At 37.3% G+C, this 20,335-nt stretch overlaps 1 protein-coding gene across 1 annotated transcript in view; it reads right to left on the reverse strand.

Moving 5' to 3' along the window:
* The window catches only part of LOC306876953 (zinc finger protein 385B-like), a 143,593-nt gene that overhangs the window by 96,462 nt on the left and 26,796 nt on the right, over positions 1–20,335 (reverse strand). Inside the window, exon 2 of the mRNA XM_079428423.1 lies at positions 14,868–15,185. Within this exon, the coding sequence (XP_079284549.1) occupies positions 14,868–15,183 (316 nt within the window). The 5' untranslated portion in view covers positions 15,184–15,185. The remainder of the gene's footprint in view (positions 1–14,867; positions 15,186–20,335) is intronic.

Here is a 20,335-nt window from a genome sequence, read left to right on the forward strand (position 1 = left end):
TCTCAATATATTTTGACAGCTCCTCTTTCAGGAGCTCTGCTAAGAACAGGTAGATTTTGGCCTGTCTAATTAATATTCATGAGCCTCTCTTCTGATTGAAATAATGTCTGTGTGCATGTATGTAAAACAACAAACTGACAATTTATAATCATTTGTAATCGTATACATTGTCATGATTAATTGTGGCTGGAGGATGGATGGGACGGTGGGTGGTGCTAGGAGTGGTGACTGACTAGTTCGGATGTCACATTTTTACGGAAGTCACAAGAGGTCGTGAAAAAGCATAGCTACTTTATGCAGGCTGTGTGCATTTTACTGTGGACTGACTGTTTTGAAACTTAGGCCATGCTCACACAGCAGCAGAATACGGTTGTCAGTCCTGTATTTGAGTCCTTAATACGGTTACGTTCACACACAGTTAGGTTATTTACAGGTGTGGCAATCGCATTCTTTAACTGAACTCACACCCGTAAATTTTCAGGACTCACAACTGCATTCTCGGAACGGAACAGGACTGGACAACTAGTTGTCTGTCACATCATACAGTGCACGAGAGAGAGCCGCTCTGCCGCACAAACATGCGTCTACTGTGTGTTTCGTGTTTTCATGTGTTTTCGGTAACTTACAGTGACGGAGAAATGAGCTGCATGAGCTGAAATGAGTAAATCCTCCGCTCTCCACCCAAATTTAAAAGCTGCTGTCGGTTAATGAAGATTTGATGAATGAACTCGCAGCTCGATTGGAATCTTGTCGTGTCAGAAAGTGATAAGACTTTCAGTTTTATGGATGGCGCCATCTTTGATTTTACTTTGGTCACTGTCGCTATGGTTACTGGTGAGGAATACGGGCTTGACTCCCGTTGCACGTTCATACAGACAATATTCTAAACACAACTATAAGCTGCTGTGTGAACGGGGCAATTCAAGACTCAAACCTGTAAAGAAAATGTGGTTGTCAATCCCAAAAACTGACAGTGGGAACGTAGCCTTACAGTATATGGTAGTTACATAGCCCACAGACCTGTTATCAGGAAAAAAGCCATGAAATTTCAGTTTTGACAATATGCGACCTTTAAAACCACTTCACTAATTTGTGAAGCTCAATTATCTTTTGCTGCACATCAGAAATATATTATTTGGTTTTTCTCATTGTGATGGATGATTAAGGGAATTTGGGCTTTGTTTTCCCTCCTATTTATATTTCTGTGAAACAGGAAGCCATGGCTGGATAATTTCATGTTCATAATCACCCTGGAGTGCTCAAAATTGCAAATATGAATGGGAATATACTTCAGAGATATTTTCATTTCTAGGGGTACCAATAATTGTCTCCAACGTGTATTTGAGAAAAACCTTTATTTCATAATGAGATTCCCCCCCATTTTCTATTGTTTTAGTTTAATGAAAGGTTAGATTTTTGTGATTTTAAAAAGAAAAAAAAGACAAAAGAAAAAAAAAGGATTAATGCAGATAAATTTTCACAGCCTTCTTTGATCATATTTACCATATTTACACGCACACATACACACATATACATTATATATATATATATATACACACATTATCTCACAGAAGTGAGTACACCCCTCACATTTTTGTAAATATTTTATTATATCTTTTCATGTGACAACACTGAAGAAATGACACTTTGCTACAATGTAAAGTAGTGAGTGTACAGCTTGTATAATAGTGTAAATTTGCTGTCCCCTCAAAATAACTCAACACACAGCCATTAATGTCTAAACCGCTGGCCACAAAAGTGTGTACACCCTAGGGGTGGGCGATATGGAAAAAATATCATATCACATTAATGGCTGTGTTGAGTTATTTTGAGGGGACAGCAAATTTACACTGTTATACAAGCTGTACACTCACTACTTTACATTGTAGCAAAGTGTCATTTCTTCAGTGATGTCACATGAAAAGATGATAAAATATTTACAAAAATGTGAGAGGTGCACTTACTCTTCTGTGAGATACTATATATATATATATATATATATATATATATATATATATTATAATATATCAAGAGCGTTTCCGGTTATGATCGGATGTGATTGGTTCGTACGTTAAATCTCGCCTAGCCTTAAATCTTCGCCTCGTGCGAACTCTCGGTCTGAATGAAGAAAATGATGGCGTTATTGACTAATTATAAAGTAAGCAACTCTCCCGCTTAGATATCACTGCTTTGTGTCACGTCAAAATGAAACATGAAATGGCTTGAAAACGTAATGACTGTCGGTTTTTAGTGAGCATTCAGCTTGATGAAATGAAAGATGTATCTTCATGTCCCTGATCACATTAGTGTATCAGGGACATGAATTTAACTGCCTCCTCATTTTAAAACACCACCGCACGCCACTGATATATATATAAACACACTTTTTTTTTTTACACAACAATCATTGTTCTTGAGGTTATTCCATTTAAAAAAAAAAAACGTACCAAATTATTCAGCAATAACTGTTATTTGACTCGATTTTTTAAATATGAAATGTAAAATTTCAAATTTAAATTAAAAAAAAAAATACTAAAGACAAAATAACAAATAATAAAATTAAATTACAGTAAAACACTATGCTATGTACACGTATAACTTAATAGATTGGAGGTGACAAAATGAATGGAGAAGTGGCTAGCACAACCTGACACTCATGAGTAAACGGCCATGCTGGCTTAGATAAATGTGTGAGTATATGTCACCGGATGAGCCCTGTTACCCCACGGATCAGAAAGCTTCAAGCAGTTGCCAGACGACATACTAACACTGCGGGTAACTGAATATTTCAGCCCTGGTTGGACTACACAAGCCACCAGTAATGTCACACTGAGCTATCACAGTTACATCTAGTCATCGTTTCCAAAGGCTAGCATCACCTGTTTGTGTGTGTGTGTGTGTGTGTGTTAATTACAGAACAGTGACAATGTTCCACTGATGACCACTGGCTGAATGAGATGGATGTAAAAATAATCTTTATTTAAGCTACACGGCACAGTAGTTTAGCGTGATGCAAAATATATTAAGTGAACATGAAACACAAGCTCTGTTCCAAAACCTATTGCACTGCACTGATGAGCACTGGTGTCTAAGACAGCATGATACTGTAACTGAAATGGAAACAACTCTGTTGATCATACAAATAGTGCTCCTAAGTTAAAGCACCAGGGACAACTCCGCTTACAACTACAAACTTGCAGTTCCACCTTGAGCTTTCGTCACTTGTGATATAATTAAATAAATATATATACATATATAATATATAATATATACATATATACACACACACACACACACAATAAGTATCACACACACAATGGCCATCACATAAAAAGTGAATCCTTAGGCTATGGACAAGCAAAACAATTAAAAGTTCTCTCCTGAACTGCACCTTCACTTCTATTTTACTTTTTTACTTCTATCTGTATCCAGCCCAGATGGTCACAGCAGTCACCAGATCCAGTCCGTATCCAGATCAGATGGTGGATCAGCACCCAGAGACGACCTCTACAGCCCTGAACGTCAGCGGAGACCAGAACACCTAGATGAGCCCCAGAGACAGATCCCCAGAGAGGACCCCGCCACTTAGACAGCCATCGGGAAAGACCACTGGAACCAGTTGAGCCTTACAATCTGACTTTGCTGCAGTTTGGAATTGAACTGCTGGTTCGTTTGGCCAGAGGAGAACTGGCCCCCTGACTGAGCCTGGTTTCTCCCAAGGTTTTTTCTCCATTCTGTCACCGATGGAGTTTTGGTTCCTTGCCACTGTCGCCTCAGGCTTGTTTAGTTGGGGACACTTCATTTCCAGCGATATCGTCGACCTGATTGCAAAGACACTATTTAAACTGAACTGAGCTGGATGATGACGTCACTGAATTCAATAATGAAATGCCTTTAACTGAATTTTTTTTTTTTTTTTATCTTTTCATTTTACATTATTGACACACTATTTTTCTTTTTTGATATTGTGCAGTTGCTTTGACACAATTTACATTCTTAAAAGCGCTATATAAATAAAGGTGACTTGACTCTCACATGACTTCAATACTCAAGATTTAACAAAACTATACTTTCTAGATTGCCTGAATGTCAAAATGAATTCAATAATAACTAAATCGTTACAATATCTTTATAGAAAAATCCTAATACTGTACATGAGTCATATTTTTCCTTTAAAAAATTTAACCATGATTTTATTATAGTAAACGTACAGTAAACATGTATTTATTTTTACAACAAATTTTCTACCATTGTTTAACAATAGTAACCATTGTCTTTGGATTTATAGTAAAACCATCGTTAATTTTCATAAGGGTTGTGTTGTTGTCTGCCCTAGCTCCCACTAAACCTATTATAAAAAGATATGATTAGGCCCATTTTTCTGTTAAATCACTACTATAACTTTACAATAGATAATCAAGATGTCCTTTAGTATACAGTATGAGTGATGAATAATGGGCTGCTACTGCTTAACTAAGTAAACAAAAACAAATATAATGGCCTATTTACAGATAAATCTGACCTGCTCTTGAAATCCTGAACAGTAGTTTTGCTTCACTGCTCCATCTGTGCGCTTCCACTCCATACTCAAATCTCTCGCATTGATTTCTCAAATCTAAACCGTTTGGTGGAGGCGCGGAGCGCACACATGCGAAGCTTAGCATTGCAGTCACGACTAACTGATTCATGATTTATTAGAGATTTATTAATCGAATGGTGAATTCGGAAATAAATCGCTTTAGTACATTTACCAGGCAATTATATAATAATAATAAGCCTGCATACAAACATATTTAATCACCTGCAATATTGTTTTTTTTTTAATAAAACTATATAAAAGTAATATTTTCATAAAGCTATTCTTATTGAACCTTTCACATGTTTGAGTAGTTATATAAAACACACTCATATATTTTATTTTAATTATGGGGCTTATTTTAACTTTTTTTCTTTTTTTTTTAAATCAGTGGAAGAAACATGCAATGTTTCCTTAGAATTTGTGCCAAAAGACAACCAGTAAAGCATATTTCTGGCCTTAGAGCGGAACTGCACACACTCCAGCTCAAGAGCTCCACATAATCTAAACAATGAACTGCCTAACAACTGCTCATAGACAAATCTGCCGGAGCATGAGAGGAAATTATTCATGCAATCATCCGGTGAAATGCCAAGGGTAAAGCCATTAGGCTTAAATCCATTGTTAATGAAATGTCACACCTCTGGAGTAGAGTCCTGCTGTGTTCCTCATTTACGTTCCTCTCCATCTCATCTGTATCCGTGCTTTGGTCAGGCCAGCTCACTAGCTGTGAGCTTTCTGTGAGACAGGAGTCAGACAGGAATACTGAAACAGTCAGTCGTGTTGCTAACCATGCAATAGACTCCCCACAAGAAACAATGATTCACTTTACTCAAGAAAAGTATAATTGGATCTATCATGTGTGATCTTTTTCTGTTATATAAAATAGAAATTAATTTCCTAGAAATTGCATAAATAAAATAAATAAATAAATGTCTTTAATATTAAATAAGATATAATTTCCTGATAAAATGTAATAAATAAAATGTATGTTTATTTAGATTCACACATTAATTAAATAATTTCATGTCATTGCTCTGCTCTCTGAAATCTTTCAAATCAATATTCCATGTGCATTCCTGTATGTATTTGGCAAAGAGCTGTATAATAAGCAAGGAAATGTCCAGTCAGCTGGTCATTATCACAATATAAACACCTTAAGGAAGACCTGATCACCCTGTCTGGGTTTATTTTGTGATAATCACTAGCTGACGTTCTTATTTTAGTGGGACGATGTGCAGCATAACAAAAAACAGGAACCAGGTGTCTGTCTATTGATGTGTCCCCATTGGCCACTGCAGACAGTTTGGTTGATTATAATAGAAGTGATCTAGTTCCATCATGTCAGTCTAGGCAGATTGAGCTGTTGTTTTGTCACTTAATGCTTTAAGTGTTGAAAACATTATCCAGTGCTATTAACGGTTCCAGATTTACAGACTTTTGTCAGAATTTTTTCATAGCCCTTGGTTTTTGGTAGAAACCTGCATAACTTGCAAAGTTATACACATAAAGTGGTCTCTCATTCTCTTGCTCCAGTTTGTGAAATGGTGCTTTTAGATGTTTAGAAGCTTTGTGGTCACACAAAGCAGCATCTCTCTCCAAAACATGTTTTTAGCATAATGATGAGCTCACGCATCGGAAGAAAGAGAAAAAGGGAACATAAACAACAGTGAAAAATAATTCAAATATCACTTGTTTACCTCCAAACATATGGGCCCATTTTCAACTTCAAACGGCGAGTAAAGGCTGTTTTCATGAACAAGGCGCAGCATATTCAAAGAAAAACCCACACCAAACTAATCCCAAGCTATTTATTTTACAATGCAGAATGGCAGGTCAGGGAGGCAAATGAAGATAAGGTGCCCGCTGCATATAAACAAATAGAAAGCAAGAAATTCATGCCATATGCACGCTCCCAACAACATCACAGCCATGAATAACCTGTCATACTGTGTGTGTGACCCAAGCAATTTCTCTCCAGGATATATTTTGAAGGTTAATCTAAAGGAGCTGGACGGGGGGGATAAGTTCGTTCACGGACACACGGACAAATGTAAACCCACATGGAAAACAGGCCGACGGGAAGGACAGGCCATCTGCTGGGAGGTGTGCGCTGGCCGTCCTAGACTCATCAAACGCCTGTTGGGTGGGTTGTCTCTCCCTCTGTCTATTCGACAGAAACATGTTTGATGGCGTTTGAATAGCAAATCGTCCATGCAGCGTTGCACTCACATGGAAAATTGGATCTGAACATTTGCATAATTTTTCTTGTTTAAACAGGAGATGGTTTTTTGCAACAGGAGACATTTTTTCTTTCCTCCATTTTTCCCATCACAGCACAAATGTAGCCTACTCTACACCTGATATACTTCACAATCAGATGTGCTTGACCACGTTAAAGCCAGGTGAAAATGCACCTAAGATGTATTGCAATCAGATCAATGAATTCAAATGTGGTCAGTGATGGATTCCACATTTGAAGAAGAAGAAGGTGGTGAAGAAGAAGAAGGTGAGGACGAAGAAGACGGTGAAGGTGAAGAAAAAGGTGAAGAAGGTGAAGGTGAAGAAGAAGAAGAAGGTGGTTTAAAAAAGTAGAAAAAAGAAGAAAAAGGTTAAAAAGAAAAAGCCTTTTTATTTTGTGCTGGTAAATAAGATCAGAACTCTGTTTGATCACTCTGGAGATGCATTGGATTCTAAGGTATAAAGGTGATACAGCTAAAGAATATCCACATATGATCCATATATGAGATGCATGTTAATGTGTTTGAAGTATACATTCATAAGGGAAGCCCACAGGGCAACATGCTCTCACTGCTCCACACTGAGAGCCTAATTTTCCCAGGTTAAGATGAGAATTGCGTTCAGGACATCATGTGAGAACGCCGCCTCAACCCCCTGCTGCTCTAAATAGTATAAATCTTTCAACCGAGACCATTAAAGTTTCATTCCGGCGATGGCTGTACCTCAAGCACACGTCATGACTCATCAACTGAGACTACATCACCGTGAGACGACCACACTTCACCAGACAGCAGACGACTCGCCAAATGATTTATGACATTTATTCAACAACATGCTGCATAATTCAAGCTGTTTCACTAATGAGTTCATTTACAAAAAACCTCTCCTGAGCTAAAAACATTTGTAAGAGCATTTCAATTTTAGTCTCAAATGTTGTTCACGTTACCTTTTAAATGTGACCCAAACCAGACACCGGTTTGGTTCTTAAAGTGACCCGCATGCATTAAAGACCTCATACTGGCTCTTTTATCAGAAGTGAACAAATAAAAGGAGGCAATGCCAGTGAAGCTGATGTGCAGTGAAGGCTGGCATCAAATTGCAGGTTGATTAATTATGAGGGCGGAAGGTAAAAAAGGGTAAAATTTGAATAATGCATTCTATGGAGTCATACACGACCTCAATAGAGCAGACTGGTTGGAAGAATTATTAAGAGACCAGGAAATATGGGACACTGTAAACACATTCACACATAACTCAAAAATAATTTCAAAATGGGCCATCCTTTGATTTATACGTCAGCACCTTTTTGCAAATTTTTTTTTTGCGAGTTAAAACTGACATAAATGCATTCAATTTCAGCCTGACTCTTCTTTTTTTTTTTTTTTTTTTTTTTTATAATCAACTTAATAAAGCCTTGGTTAGCATAAGGTATTTCTTTCAAATCTTTCTGACCCCAAATTTTTAAAAGATAATATGTACATGTAAAACCATTACATGTTTATCATAAAGTTCTCAACAATTTTCATAATATCATTTAATAATATATTAGGCTATATTTTATTATTATATGCAATTAGAATAACTTTATCTTAAATCTATACATCAGCAATACCATTTTAGCTTCTATTGCTTCTGTGCAAATATCTTAATATGTTTAAACAAAAAAATATATATTTTGCACAACTCTGTACATACAGTATTAAACAAGTCAGTACAATATTTTATGATTTCTGCCAAGGGTAAATCAAACATTTACGATGAATGTCAAGTTTGATTGAAATTGAACAATGAAACGGAATATCTTCATGGTTCACACCGCAAAAAAATAAATAAAATGGATGCATTTATTTCCAGATATGACAGTGACCCAGATCAGAAATGAAAAGGTCAGATTCAATCTCAGAAAAAAAAGAAGCAAAAATTGTATCTTTACAGGTACAAAAGCTTGTCACTGGGGCAGTGCACTTAAAGGGACATCTTTACATCTTATTTACCCCTAAAAGCTTCATAGAACTTTAGGTACTAAAGGGGTAAAAAACTTGTCTCTGTAGCAACTCATTATGTAATAACTGCACATAATGTAATGCCCCAGTGACAAGCCGCTGAACCCCTAAAGGGATCACTTTTGCACATTTTATGTCAGGCAGTGTTAAGTATTTTTGCTGGTAACAATACAAAAAAAAACATATCTGTGACGCATATGACGGGGGAAAAAATTACATTGGAGCCACACTCAGCTGTGAATGTGGCTTATGTTTGTTTTAATCTGAGGTACTTCAGACGGAATCAGAGCAGACATGCGTAAGCCATGATGAAGTGGAAAGGAACAGGACTTGGAAGTATGAGTCTGCCAGACATGAACGCAAAGTCTGGCTTTTTATTATTATGTTTACAAACATTATTAATCTTAGTAAAAAAAAATACTTCCATCTTCATCTGAAATGAACAAGCCATATTGATGAAAATATCTCTTTTTAAGATGATAGCACTGCCATCTAGTGGACACTACTGCTCTGACCACAACAAGAATGTGATACACATGTAGGCCTACAGTCACACACACATACACACACATAGACTACAAGAAATGTACTCAGTATATAGTAAACAAATGAAGTGCCACATTGGCAGAAACACTCAATAATCCATCAAAGTCAGCACACAGATGTGAGGCGCGAGCACAGCTTTTTTCCTCAACGGTCTGAGCGCTTTGAGCAGAACTGATCTACTGTCAGTCAACAGGACACCGCGGTAAAGCGCAGCACATCCTCCCTGCTGTAATTACATATGTCCGGCTCAGACTACAGCAAATAATGAGCAGCCTGCTTAAAGATTCAGAGCCACTGACACCCCCTGCAGTGCGAGGCACGGTCTGACTCAAACGGCCTCAATCACAAACACAAACGTTCAATGAATTCATTTGAATGGTAATTCATTTTACAAACACAGCAAAAGAGATGCATGTTAATGTTATTTTAGTGCTGTCAAACGATTAATCACATCAAAATAAAAGTTTTTGTTTACATAATATATGAGTGTGCACTGTGTATATTTATTATATATATATAAATACAAACACATGCATGTATATAAATTCATATATAAAAAATTCATATATATATATATATATATATATATATATATATATATATATACACACATACACGCACTCACGTAAATATTTTCAAAGTATATACACTGAATGTGTGTATTTATATATACACAATAAACAGTACACATACATATATTGTGTAAACAAAAACTTATTTTGGATGCGATTAATCGCTTGACAGCACTAGTTATTATGGAAAACAAACTATTTAATTATTATTAATATACAGTATGCATATATTTCTATTACAGATTTAGAATTTAGAATATTCATAATAAATACAATATGATTTCCCGTGTGATATAAAAATGAAATATTTTGTGCTGAAAAAATAGCACTATAATGTGTATCATGACAATGATTGTTTGGTACAAAATAATGATTTTCCAGGCAGAAAAAAAGCCCATCAAAATACAGCAAATCTCATAAAACTGCAAAAAAATATTGCATAAATCTGAAAATATTGAGTTTCTTTGGCTCTTTGGCCTAGCCCTAGCTAGCCTGTTCTTTTAAAATGGCAGTTGAGGTGTTTACAGATGACTTCCCAAATGCACCAGTCCCTGCAGCTCTTATTGCTGTTCACTGAAGCTCCATGGAGCACCAGAGACGCTCCCACAGAGAGAGAAAGATGAAAACACGTGAGCTTTCACTCCCAGACATCCCTGCAGGAGCAGCAGCTGTGCAGGGCAGATCAAACATCACCTCTGCTTTTCACACACTCATATAGCTAAAAACAAATAAACTAAATAAATATCACTCTCACATTCTCACATCGACACGCGCATGTGGGCTGACGTGCATAACACCAGCCAAACATAATCTGACAAACACGTGGAAAAACTGATGACACACTCACAAACTATGCACTTACATCACGTTATAGATGAAAAGTGAATATGCTCGTCACACTTCTACTGAATGCTTAATCCTGTTCTGTTCACACTGAGCTTGGTTATTTACCAGAGTGGAAACTGCATTTCATAACCAAATTCACTCTGGAAAAGTTCAGGTAGTGACAACTACATATTAAATCTGCACAGTCTGTCCAAAACTGAACTGAACTACTACTTGCAAATGCAATGATACCACTATTTTGGATAGAAGAGCTATGGATTGAGGAGCCATCCAAGTTGCTAGAAAAAAAAACAAAAAAAAATCACTGAAACCGAGATAATTGCCTTGACTTTGATAGTTTTTAATATCAGACTTTTCACCAATAGATTCTACCATCAGCTTTAACTACAACTCATATGTTACAGTTGATAGAGTATTATTATGCTGAAAATAGTTGTGCTGCTTACTATTTTTGTAGTAACCATGCTACTTTTTTTATTCTTTGATGAATAGAAAGTTCATAAGAACAGAATTTATTTAAAATAGAATACTTTTTACACATTATACATTTCTTTACTGTCACTTTTGATCAATTGAATGCATCCTTGCTCAATAAAATAATAAATTTTTCAAACTTTTGAAATATAAGTTTATAATATAAGATTTAATATAGACATAAACAATCACAAGAACTTACATTATGACTCAGAAGTCAATATAATTCCATATGGACAAAACTCCACCCCTACCAGACCTCTGATTTCTTGTAACAAATGTCAAATGTTTCTAGTTTACAGCTGCAACCATCACAAGTACAAGAATGAACACTTCTGTAGACAAACAGAATGATAATTTAGGCAATTTTTAAAGATTTGTTCATTCCCCAAACTGTCTATGTGTATGCGGCCAAAAACTGGTGACATACAATTTGTTATGTTTAATAGCAGAGTTACGTCATGGTGGGAAAAATCATATCTGGGATTCTTCATGAGGGAAAGCACACAGATTATTTTACCAGCATTCATAGAGTCATGAAATTCACTATGACATAGTAGACCTTCTAATAACACAATAAGCTCTTCAAGCTGAATAAAAATTTCCATTTTGCTCTGGCCGCCCCTTCAAAAGAGGCAACAATTTTCCCATGGATTCTAACACAGTCTGTCTAATGTCTGTAGGCTATATGCTACTTTTCCATCAATCTAATGAAAGTTTGGTCACCACCGCTCTGACACTGCGCTGGCAGCCAGAGTCTCGCCTGCCAGTCCAGAACCAACTTACAACACATTATAACTTATAACTTGCAAAACAAGAGCATGCGTGTTTCAATATAAAAGGTAACCTGGCATGCTTGTGGTTCCTACTCATAAACTGAATGAGCTGTTAATACAGGTTCATCTTTGGTCTCAACAGTGCAAATAGCTTTGTTCCACCCACTAACCAGACTGTGAACACACTGATAAATTGTCACTTACTGGTCAAGTGCAGGTGCTGCCATTTGCACCAGTAACGCATGCCAGCACCACCACAGGCCTGTTAAAGAGACACGTTATCCTCAAAGGCCCATGTGAGAAGCATACTTCAGGAATTTGTCAGATGCACCCACGAGGTTACAAAGATGATGCACATGTCTCAGTTCTGCTATTTCCAGGGGCAGAAATTAACCAGGGATTACAACAAAAATGCTACAGAAAGGTGGGTTGAGCAACATTTCAACCGTGCCCCCTCAGATTTTTGAGGCAAGTGGATTTTGAATGCAGCATCCAAAAGACAAAAAAAAGCCGAATAATATTTTTTATATTTAATAAACTATCACACCGGTGTGATTAGATCATTCAGTGCGGCACATCATCAACTGCTAAATTAATATTAATATTAATATCTGCATTTGCTCAACTTCGCTGGCTGGCAGCCAGAGACTAGAGCCCTGCACTGGCCTCAAATTTAGGCCCTAGCCCGGCCCACGTCTGACATCTTATCAGAATTACCGGCCCGAGTCCGACCCGAGCCCGTCTTTTTTTCCCCCTTCTCCCAAAACAGTTTATACTACTGTTTCGGCTATTAAAATAGTTCAGTTTTGTATGTAATGGCAAAATTATTATATTTCATTTAGTTTTTTTATTAAGTTAATTTAGAGAAACGTTTGGAGCATTTTTGTTCATTAAATATAGCAATAAGTTCTAAGTTTATGTTTTTTAAAGTAACGACCAAGCGGCCAGCGGCAGACAGTGAGCTGATCATAGCCTATGTTTAATCAATTTAGCCTTCTCAAATCATCACGACTTGCCTAAAATAAAATCTATACATACTAAAACAGTTCAAGCATATAACAATGTTTAAATGTTAAACCTGCGCTATAATAATAATGTGCGCTAGCCTATATCTGAGTTTGTGCGGAGAGTGGAAGCTAAAGCGCGCTCTGCAGGACATGGAGGCACCAGCACAAACACATACATTTTTTTCAGTGGAAACAACTTAAAATAGCCTACGACATAATTTTTTTCTAATAAAGGTAAGAGTAATACATCATTCGGAACTGTAAAGGGTCTACTTTTATTTGTAGCGAATACATGCCTCACAGACATGATAAATATATCTATAGAAAGCTTTAAATTGTCACTTAACGAAAAAAATTGAAAACAAAAACTCTTATTATAATCTTGATCATAATCAATAAAGATGCATTTCTCTCTAAAGGCGCTTCTAATGAGGAGACGGGGAGTCAGGATCAGCAACGTCATCCTTGCGACACAGACACAGAAAACCTAGTATATTAGTAAATAATTCAAATATCCCCTTAATATTTCGCGCGGACACATTCATGGTTATGTTTGCTGGGGCTTTGCAGCAAGCTTTAGCCTATTGCGTGCATTTGAACGCAGAACTATTCCGCTGCGCTGAAGTCACCTGCTGCTGCTGCGGGACACTAAACACCGTCGAGCTGCTCTTGACAGTCGCGGCACGGTCTCGTGCTGTTTCCACCAGCGAAGCAATGTTTTATCACTAATTGATGGATGTCTAAAATATAAAAATAAGGAGAAACCTAAAACAGGCCCGAGGACCGGCCCCCGTGTGAACTATGACGTGAAAATTGGCCTTTTGCCGAACTTTATTTATCCCTTTTCAAATCTCATATCACATCGTAAAGGCATTTATTTTTAATAAAAATTCAAGAAATAACCAAAAAGTTGAAAATAAAGTATCGGGTAGGGTTAGGGTAGGTGCAGGGAGGGCTTTATTATCAATAAGGTGGCATGCATTTAATAATCTGAATTAAAATGATAATTTACACGCAATACGTTATTATTGCATACTGTTTTATAAAGTAATACAATACTGAAGTGCAGATAATTGCCACTATTTTGCAAAAAAGTAGTATAAATAGCAGAAAATCCTGCTATTTTAACAGTGTAAATATAATCTATAGCTATTTTCACTTAGTGTAGATAGAATCCATTGCTATTTGAACTTAAGAAAATTGACTGCAATTTCAACTGAGGGGGGCCTATAATCAGTCTGTGCCCAGGGCACCTCTGCGTCATTATCCGTCCCTGGGCAGTGCACCGTCATGTGACGCCGTGGCATTACAGGCGTCCCAAGTTTGAATCCCGGTTCGAGGACCTTTCCTGATCCCACCTCCCTTTCTCTCTCTCACACTTCACTTCCTCTATCCTCTACAATGTCCTATCGTAAGTAATCAGTTCACAAAACTCATTAAATCACATTTTCAGTGAATAACGACTTAAATGTTGGTCTGTTCCTTACACAAACGATTCATATGGCTTTAAGAAGACTGGATGTAGAAGTAGACTATGTTCATGATCCTTTTTGTGATGGTCATTTTTGTATTTCACAAAAGAAAGTCAAACGGATTTGGAAACTACATGAGGGTAAGGAAATGATGACCGAATATTCATTTCTGGGTGAACTATGGCTTTAATAAGAACAACTCTTTAAAAATGTCACATGAAATGACAAGTCGGGCCCTCTGAGTCAAACGCCAACTCAGCGCGCATTACCATCAGAGCTGTTTACGCCTGCACAAAAAACCATGTCATCTCAAAGCATCAGAGGATTCTCTCCTCTGGGTTACAGAGGTCTTACCTTGACTGGTGCTGCTGCTTAGAGAGTGCAGAGGAGCAGGAGCCGAGCTGACGCTCGCCGTGGGCAGCTCTCCATTATTCAACTGTTTGACCCTCTTGAGGTGAGACTTTCCGTTGTAGTGGATCTGAGCCTGTGCAGCCGAGTGCAGCTGGATGTTGCAGACTTCACAGAGCGAGTAGAGCAGCTTCTTCTTCTCCTGCTGGAGCTGCATGTCTACGTTGGAGTCGCTAGGATCCTTTACCTCCAAGCAGCTCGGGACGGCGAAACACAGTTGTCCATTTTCTATCAGCTGGGTGGGGCTCAAGGGGGTCTTCATACCTGTGGGACAACAAAGAGACGAGGGGTTGAAATGCAGAAAGTGTTTAATGCAAACCAGGATTGGTGATGACTCACCTTCTGAATTCTGCATCACCCCAGACAAAGCTTTTTGAAAACTAGGTGGGGAGAGTTTACATCCTAAAACCACCAAGGTAGAGAACCGAAAACGTATCTGCGTGCGGATGTCTGGAGCGCTTGTGTGGGCTACACGGGTGGCTGAATGTTCTCATCTCCCTGAGCTCTGACTCCTCCTCTCCTCTCCGCACGCTCAAGCCAAGCTTCCCCACTTGTGGAACCGGCACAGAGCTATGGACTGACCTCCTGTGCCCATCTGTTGCTTTTGGTAAGAGACCCGACTTGCATACCTCATGCCTACGGTTCTTACACAACCAATGTGAAGAGAGTCGCCCAAGGGGGCACGAGCAGCTACGAAGGGCTTATTCCTGTCAGTGGCTACAGACGCTAAAACCACTATTGTGTGTCTTGGGGGTCTGTAAGAATAAATTACATAAAACCTCCCTCCCGAGCCTCGACCTCTCAAGCACTACAATTGAATGGCTGGCGTAATGGATAGCTGCAAAAGGGGAGTGTTGCGCTCTCGGAAACGGTGATCTCTTTAATCTGAAAATTGCAAAAACTGCATATCTACCCAGTCTGCACTAATGCCACGGCTGGAGGCTTCCTGGGATGGATGATAGAGGATAAAGGAGCATAAAGATACCAATTGAGTCAGCTACACTTTTGAGAGCATGCTGGGATAAAATATCCATCGCTGTGCGCACGTATGCGTGTGTACATGAGTGCGAGAAGAGATAGATTGATGCTAAGCTCAGCCAGGTGAATCTCATGTGAAAACATGTCTACACTACATTTCACCCCTAAATAAAAAAAAAGATTGCATTTGGGTATTAATTTCATGGCATTACTATATTATTATTATTATCATCATTATTATTATTATATTGTGTCTGGGCTTATTACTGAGTCTTGCATATTATTGAGTCTTTTGTAATTTCAGAACAAATGTAATTTACAGGGTTTTTTTTCCAAATAGACATAATAAATATATATATATATATATATATATATATATATATATATATATATATATATATATATATATATATATATATATATATAGTATTTGACAAAACTTTCAAAACTTTTTGAATTTGAAGATCAAGGTAAATTTAACTTAATTCAGCGGTTCTCAATTCCAGTCCTCTGTTTCTCTTATCGCTTCAGACATTTGTTCTATTCAAACGTAAGTACACTGCGAACATCACAGGATATTCCGCCATGATTCTAGTTCGAAGTGAACGTATATGTTACATTCAAAGTGCATTGAAGTGTGTGAGAAGTTCATTTAAATTGATATACAGAGGTATATGATGTCACACTCGTCCATGTGTGAGGACGATGCGCAGCGAAAATCCATGAATGAATGTTCCGAAGTGAAGTAAACTTCAACGGATTTCCCCTGCTCAGGGAGTAGGGAGCAATGGACACAGTGTAGGGACCATGTTATTCGGAACACAGTTCATGCACGGAGCTCACTTCTAACAAGCAGAAGGTGTATTAACTAAGAGAGACATGTAAAATATGCAGAGCGGGGGGGGGGGGGGGGGGGGGAGGACTGGAATTGAGAACCGCTGACTTAATTTGTCTTCTGGAAAACATGTAAGTATCTTTTGTAGCTTCTGAAGGGCAGTACTAAATGAAAAAAAAATGATATTTAGGCAAAACAAGAAAAATGTACTCATCTTCATTCTGTTCAAAAGTTTTCTCAGGCTCTTAATGCATGGCTTTTCCTTCTGGAGCATCAGTGAGTGTTTGAACCTTCTGTAATAGTTGCAAATGAGTCCCTCAGTTGTCCTCAAGTGTGAAAAGATGGATCTCAAAATCATACAGTCATTGTTGAAAAGGTTTCAAATACACAAAAATGTGTATTTATTTGTGGGACCTGAAGGATTTTTCTGAAGAACAGCAGGCAGTTTAACTGTTCAGGACAAACAAGGGACTCATGAACAACTATCACTAAACTAAAAAACACAGCTTTGGATCGTTCAGGTAACATCACAGTATTGAGAATCAAGGGGATGTAAACTTTTGAACGGGGTCATTTTTATAAATTCAACTATTATTTTCTCTTGTGGACTATATGTAAACATCTTTTGTATTAAATATCTTATTCAGGTCAGTACTAAATAAACAATAACATGCATTTTGTATGATCCCTCTTATTTTGGTAAAATATTTAACATTTTGCAGATTCTGAAAGGTATATGTAAAGTTTTGACTTCAAATGTATATATATATATATTTTAGGGGGGTAACGATATGCGTATCAATACGAGGCTTTCGGTTCGGTATGCATTACAAACCGAACGATTCGTTGGACTAATCCCATTACGTTTGGAAATAAAAAGTGTGTGAAATATCAGTGCCACTGCGCTCAACAACGCAGCCCAAACGATGTAACAGGCAACGTGCTGTCTGCCCCACGATAACCTCCCCTTGCTGGGGTGCGTCAAAAGACGGTGATCTTGAATCGACGATAGCCAGAAATATTGTCAAAAACATCAATTACTGGCAATATTAGAATATTAGAGTATTTGGCATTTCCAATTAATGTTAGGCCTGTTACATTCTTATTTTTATTAGGCCTATTATTATGAAGTTACTTTTACTATTAAATTAAAATTGAAATTAATTTGCCCTGCAATAATTACCACATAACTGACACGCTGCGAAGATAAGATTAGGCTATTTACTCAATTAAAATGTTTTCAAAAAAGGTATTTTAAAACAGCTCTATTAGGCTATACAATGAATTATAGACCTATAATTAAAATATTAACACTGCAGTCATCAATAAAAATCAATGAAATAAAAAGCACAGACTTTCAAAAACAACCTGTTTAACACAAAATACGTTTCTTCTCTTCTTTTTTTTTTCTTTCACTTTGTATGGGCCACAAGAGAAATATTAAGGGAATAAATGAAAACAGCTATAGCCTATATCGTTATCAGCATACGTTGAAGTAGATTCGTCTCTGAGAGAATTAGCGCCGTCAGATGCCGAAAGCTCTGTCATTCCGTGTTTACTTTCACTTTCTGCATAGTGAATTGACTGAGATTAAGATGTTCACCAGCATAAAGTTTGCACGTGGGCAAATGCGTGCTTGTGTGATAAACATTGGCTTACCTTCATGGTTTAAAACAGAAATATTTCCAACATTGTGACGTAACCAATTACCCTGCCCCGCGTATTGAATACGTACCACCACTCCCAGCCAGCACACCCATGTGGGGCCCATAGGGGTTGCAACTGGGCCGATATCTGGGGCCCACCTGGGACCCAGCTAATTTTGTCCTCAGTTTCCATGGTGGCCCCACATGGGTTAGCCCAGATGGGCTGATGATGGGTTCCATATAGGGCCCATATGGGTTAACCAGGGAGTTCCCATTTGGTGCCTACATGGGTTAGAGATGGGACCGAACCGTGAATTTTGTGAACCGTTACACACGTGTACATTTATATATATATAAGATGTAAGAGATAGACAGATAAGTAAAAATAATACGTAAAGTAAAAAAATAATACACACACACGCACACACACACACACACATATATACATATTTGTTATTGTACATACTGTATATAGTACATATCTATATATGTTATATATTAAATAATACTAAATGTATAAAAACTTATCTATTTCTGCAATAATATTTATGCAGTGGTTTTGCAATTTAAATGGTATTTAAAATATCTAATTCTTTCAGCAATTTCTTGAATAAACTCTATATAAAAATGTGGTATTATAAATGTATTTTTTAGATTTTTTTTCATATTACAGTATTGCAGGATTGCATGGCAAATATGTGACCCTGTTTGTGAAATCCAGGCTAAAGTCTCAAAAGCTAATTATGAGATTACAAGCATCAAAGTTTGATTTCAACCATTATTTTCACTGTGATTACAATCTTTGACATAGCCTTACTCAGTCAATATTAAAGATATCAAGGTTACATTTTCACAGAATGTTCTTTAGCTTATGAGGAATGATTTTATGTAGAAAACAGTAAATCATAAAAAACTGAAAGCTGGGTTTTCACAGGCAGGGTCACATGAATTACCATGACAATTTAACAATACAAATTCATTTTATTCAAGCAAAATAACATTTCTTGTTTCTTCCTTTTGATTTTAGGGTGAAATGACCCAGACATGGATGCAAGTATGAAGGCTGCACACATGGAGTCCATGTTTGGGTCTCTGTCCGGTAATCCTCCTGACACTGTCTCAGTAATCTCTGTGGGCAGCTGCACACTCTAATCCCTGCAGATAAACTTCCTCTAACTTCCTCTGCCTCTCAGGCCATTCAGCTCTTCTCCATTCCTTAACACTTTCTCAAGAATCTATTGTATTCAGAGAAAGAAAAACTGTAAGTGGAAATCCCTGATGTTAATCACTTTCTTTCAATATTGTGAATCTATTTCTCTAACTCCTGCTATTACTTAAGCTTTGCTCTACTTTGCAGTGGAAATAGGGCCAGTGAGAAAAAAAAGAGAGAGAAGCTGCAGTGGTTTTGGTGACCTGTATTCGCAGGCAGGGTTTCTAGATATGATGTGTGATTTGTGTCCTGGGGTTTGGAGTAAGTAAGCCGCCTGTGATGCTCAGTTCACATCACAGACACATCTGTTCATTTAGCGGTCAACTAATCAACTATCCAGGGTCCTCTACTTTCCACCAGTGTCATCTCAAACACTGTGTCACATCAATGTGCAAACACTTGGAATGTAAATTTACTGCACAATTTGCACTGCATACTGCTTTTTAAAAAAGTCTGGGGCATACAATTTATGCGTTATTCCACAATAAACATTTAAAAAAAAAAAAAAAGGAAAATGACTGCTCATGTTTACGCCACAGAAAAAGGCAACTGCAACTTTTTATCTCACAGTTCTTATATGTTTTGTTCTTTTTTCCATTGCAAAGAAATTATCTATTGCAAACTCAAGTGATATTACCTACTGTGCAGGAACATTTTTGTAAAACTGCTTGCATTTATGTACAAAATATGATATTTGCTGTCAAATGATTGGTCATAAGCCTGTACAAAATAACATTTGTGATGT

Source organism: Barbus barbus (assembly GCF_936440315.1).
Source record: "Barbus barbus genome assembly, chromosome: 11".
Lineage (NCBI taxonomy): Eukaryota > Metazoa > Chordata > Actinopteri > Cypriniformes > Cyprinidae > Barbus > Barbus barbus.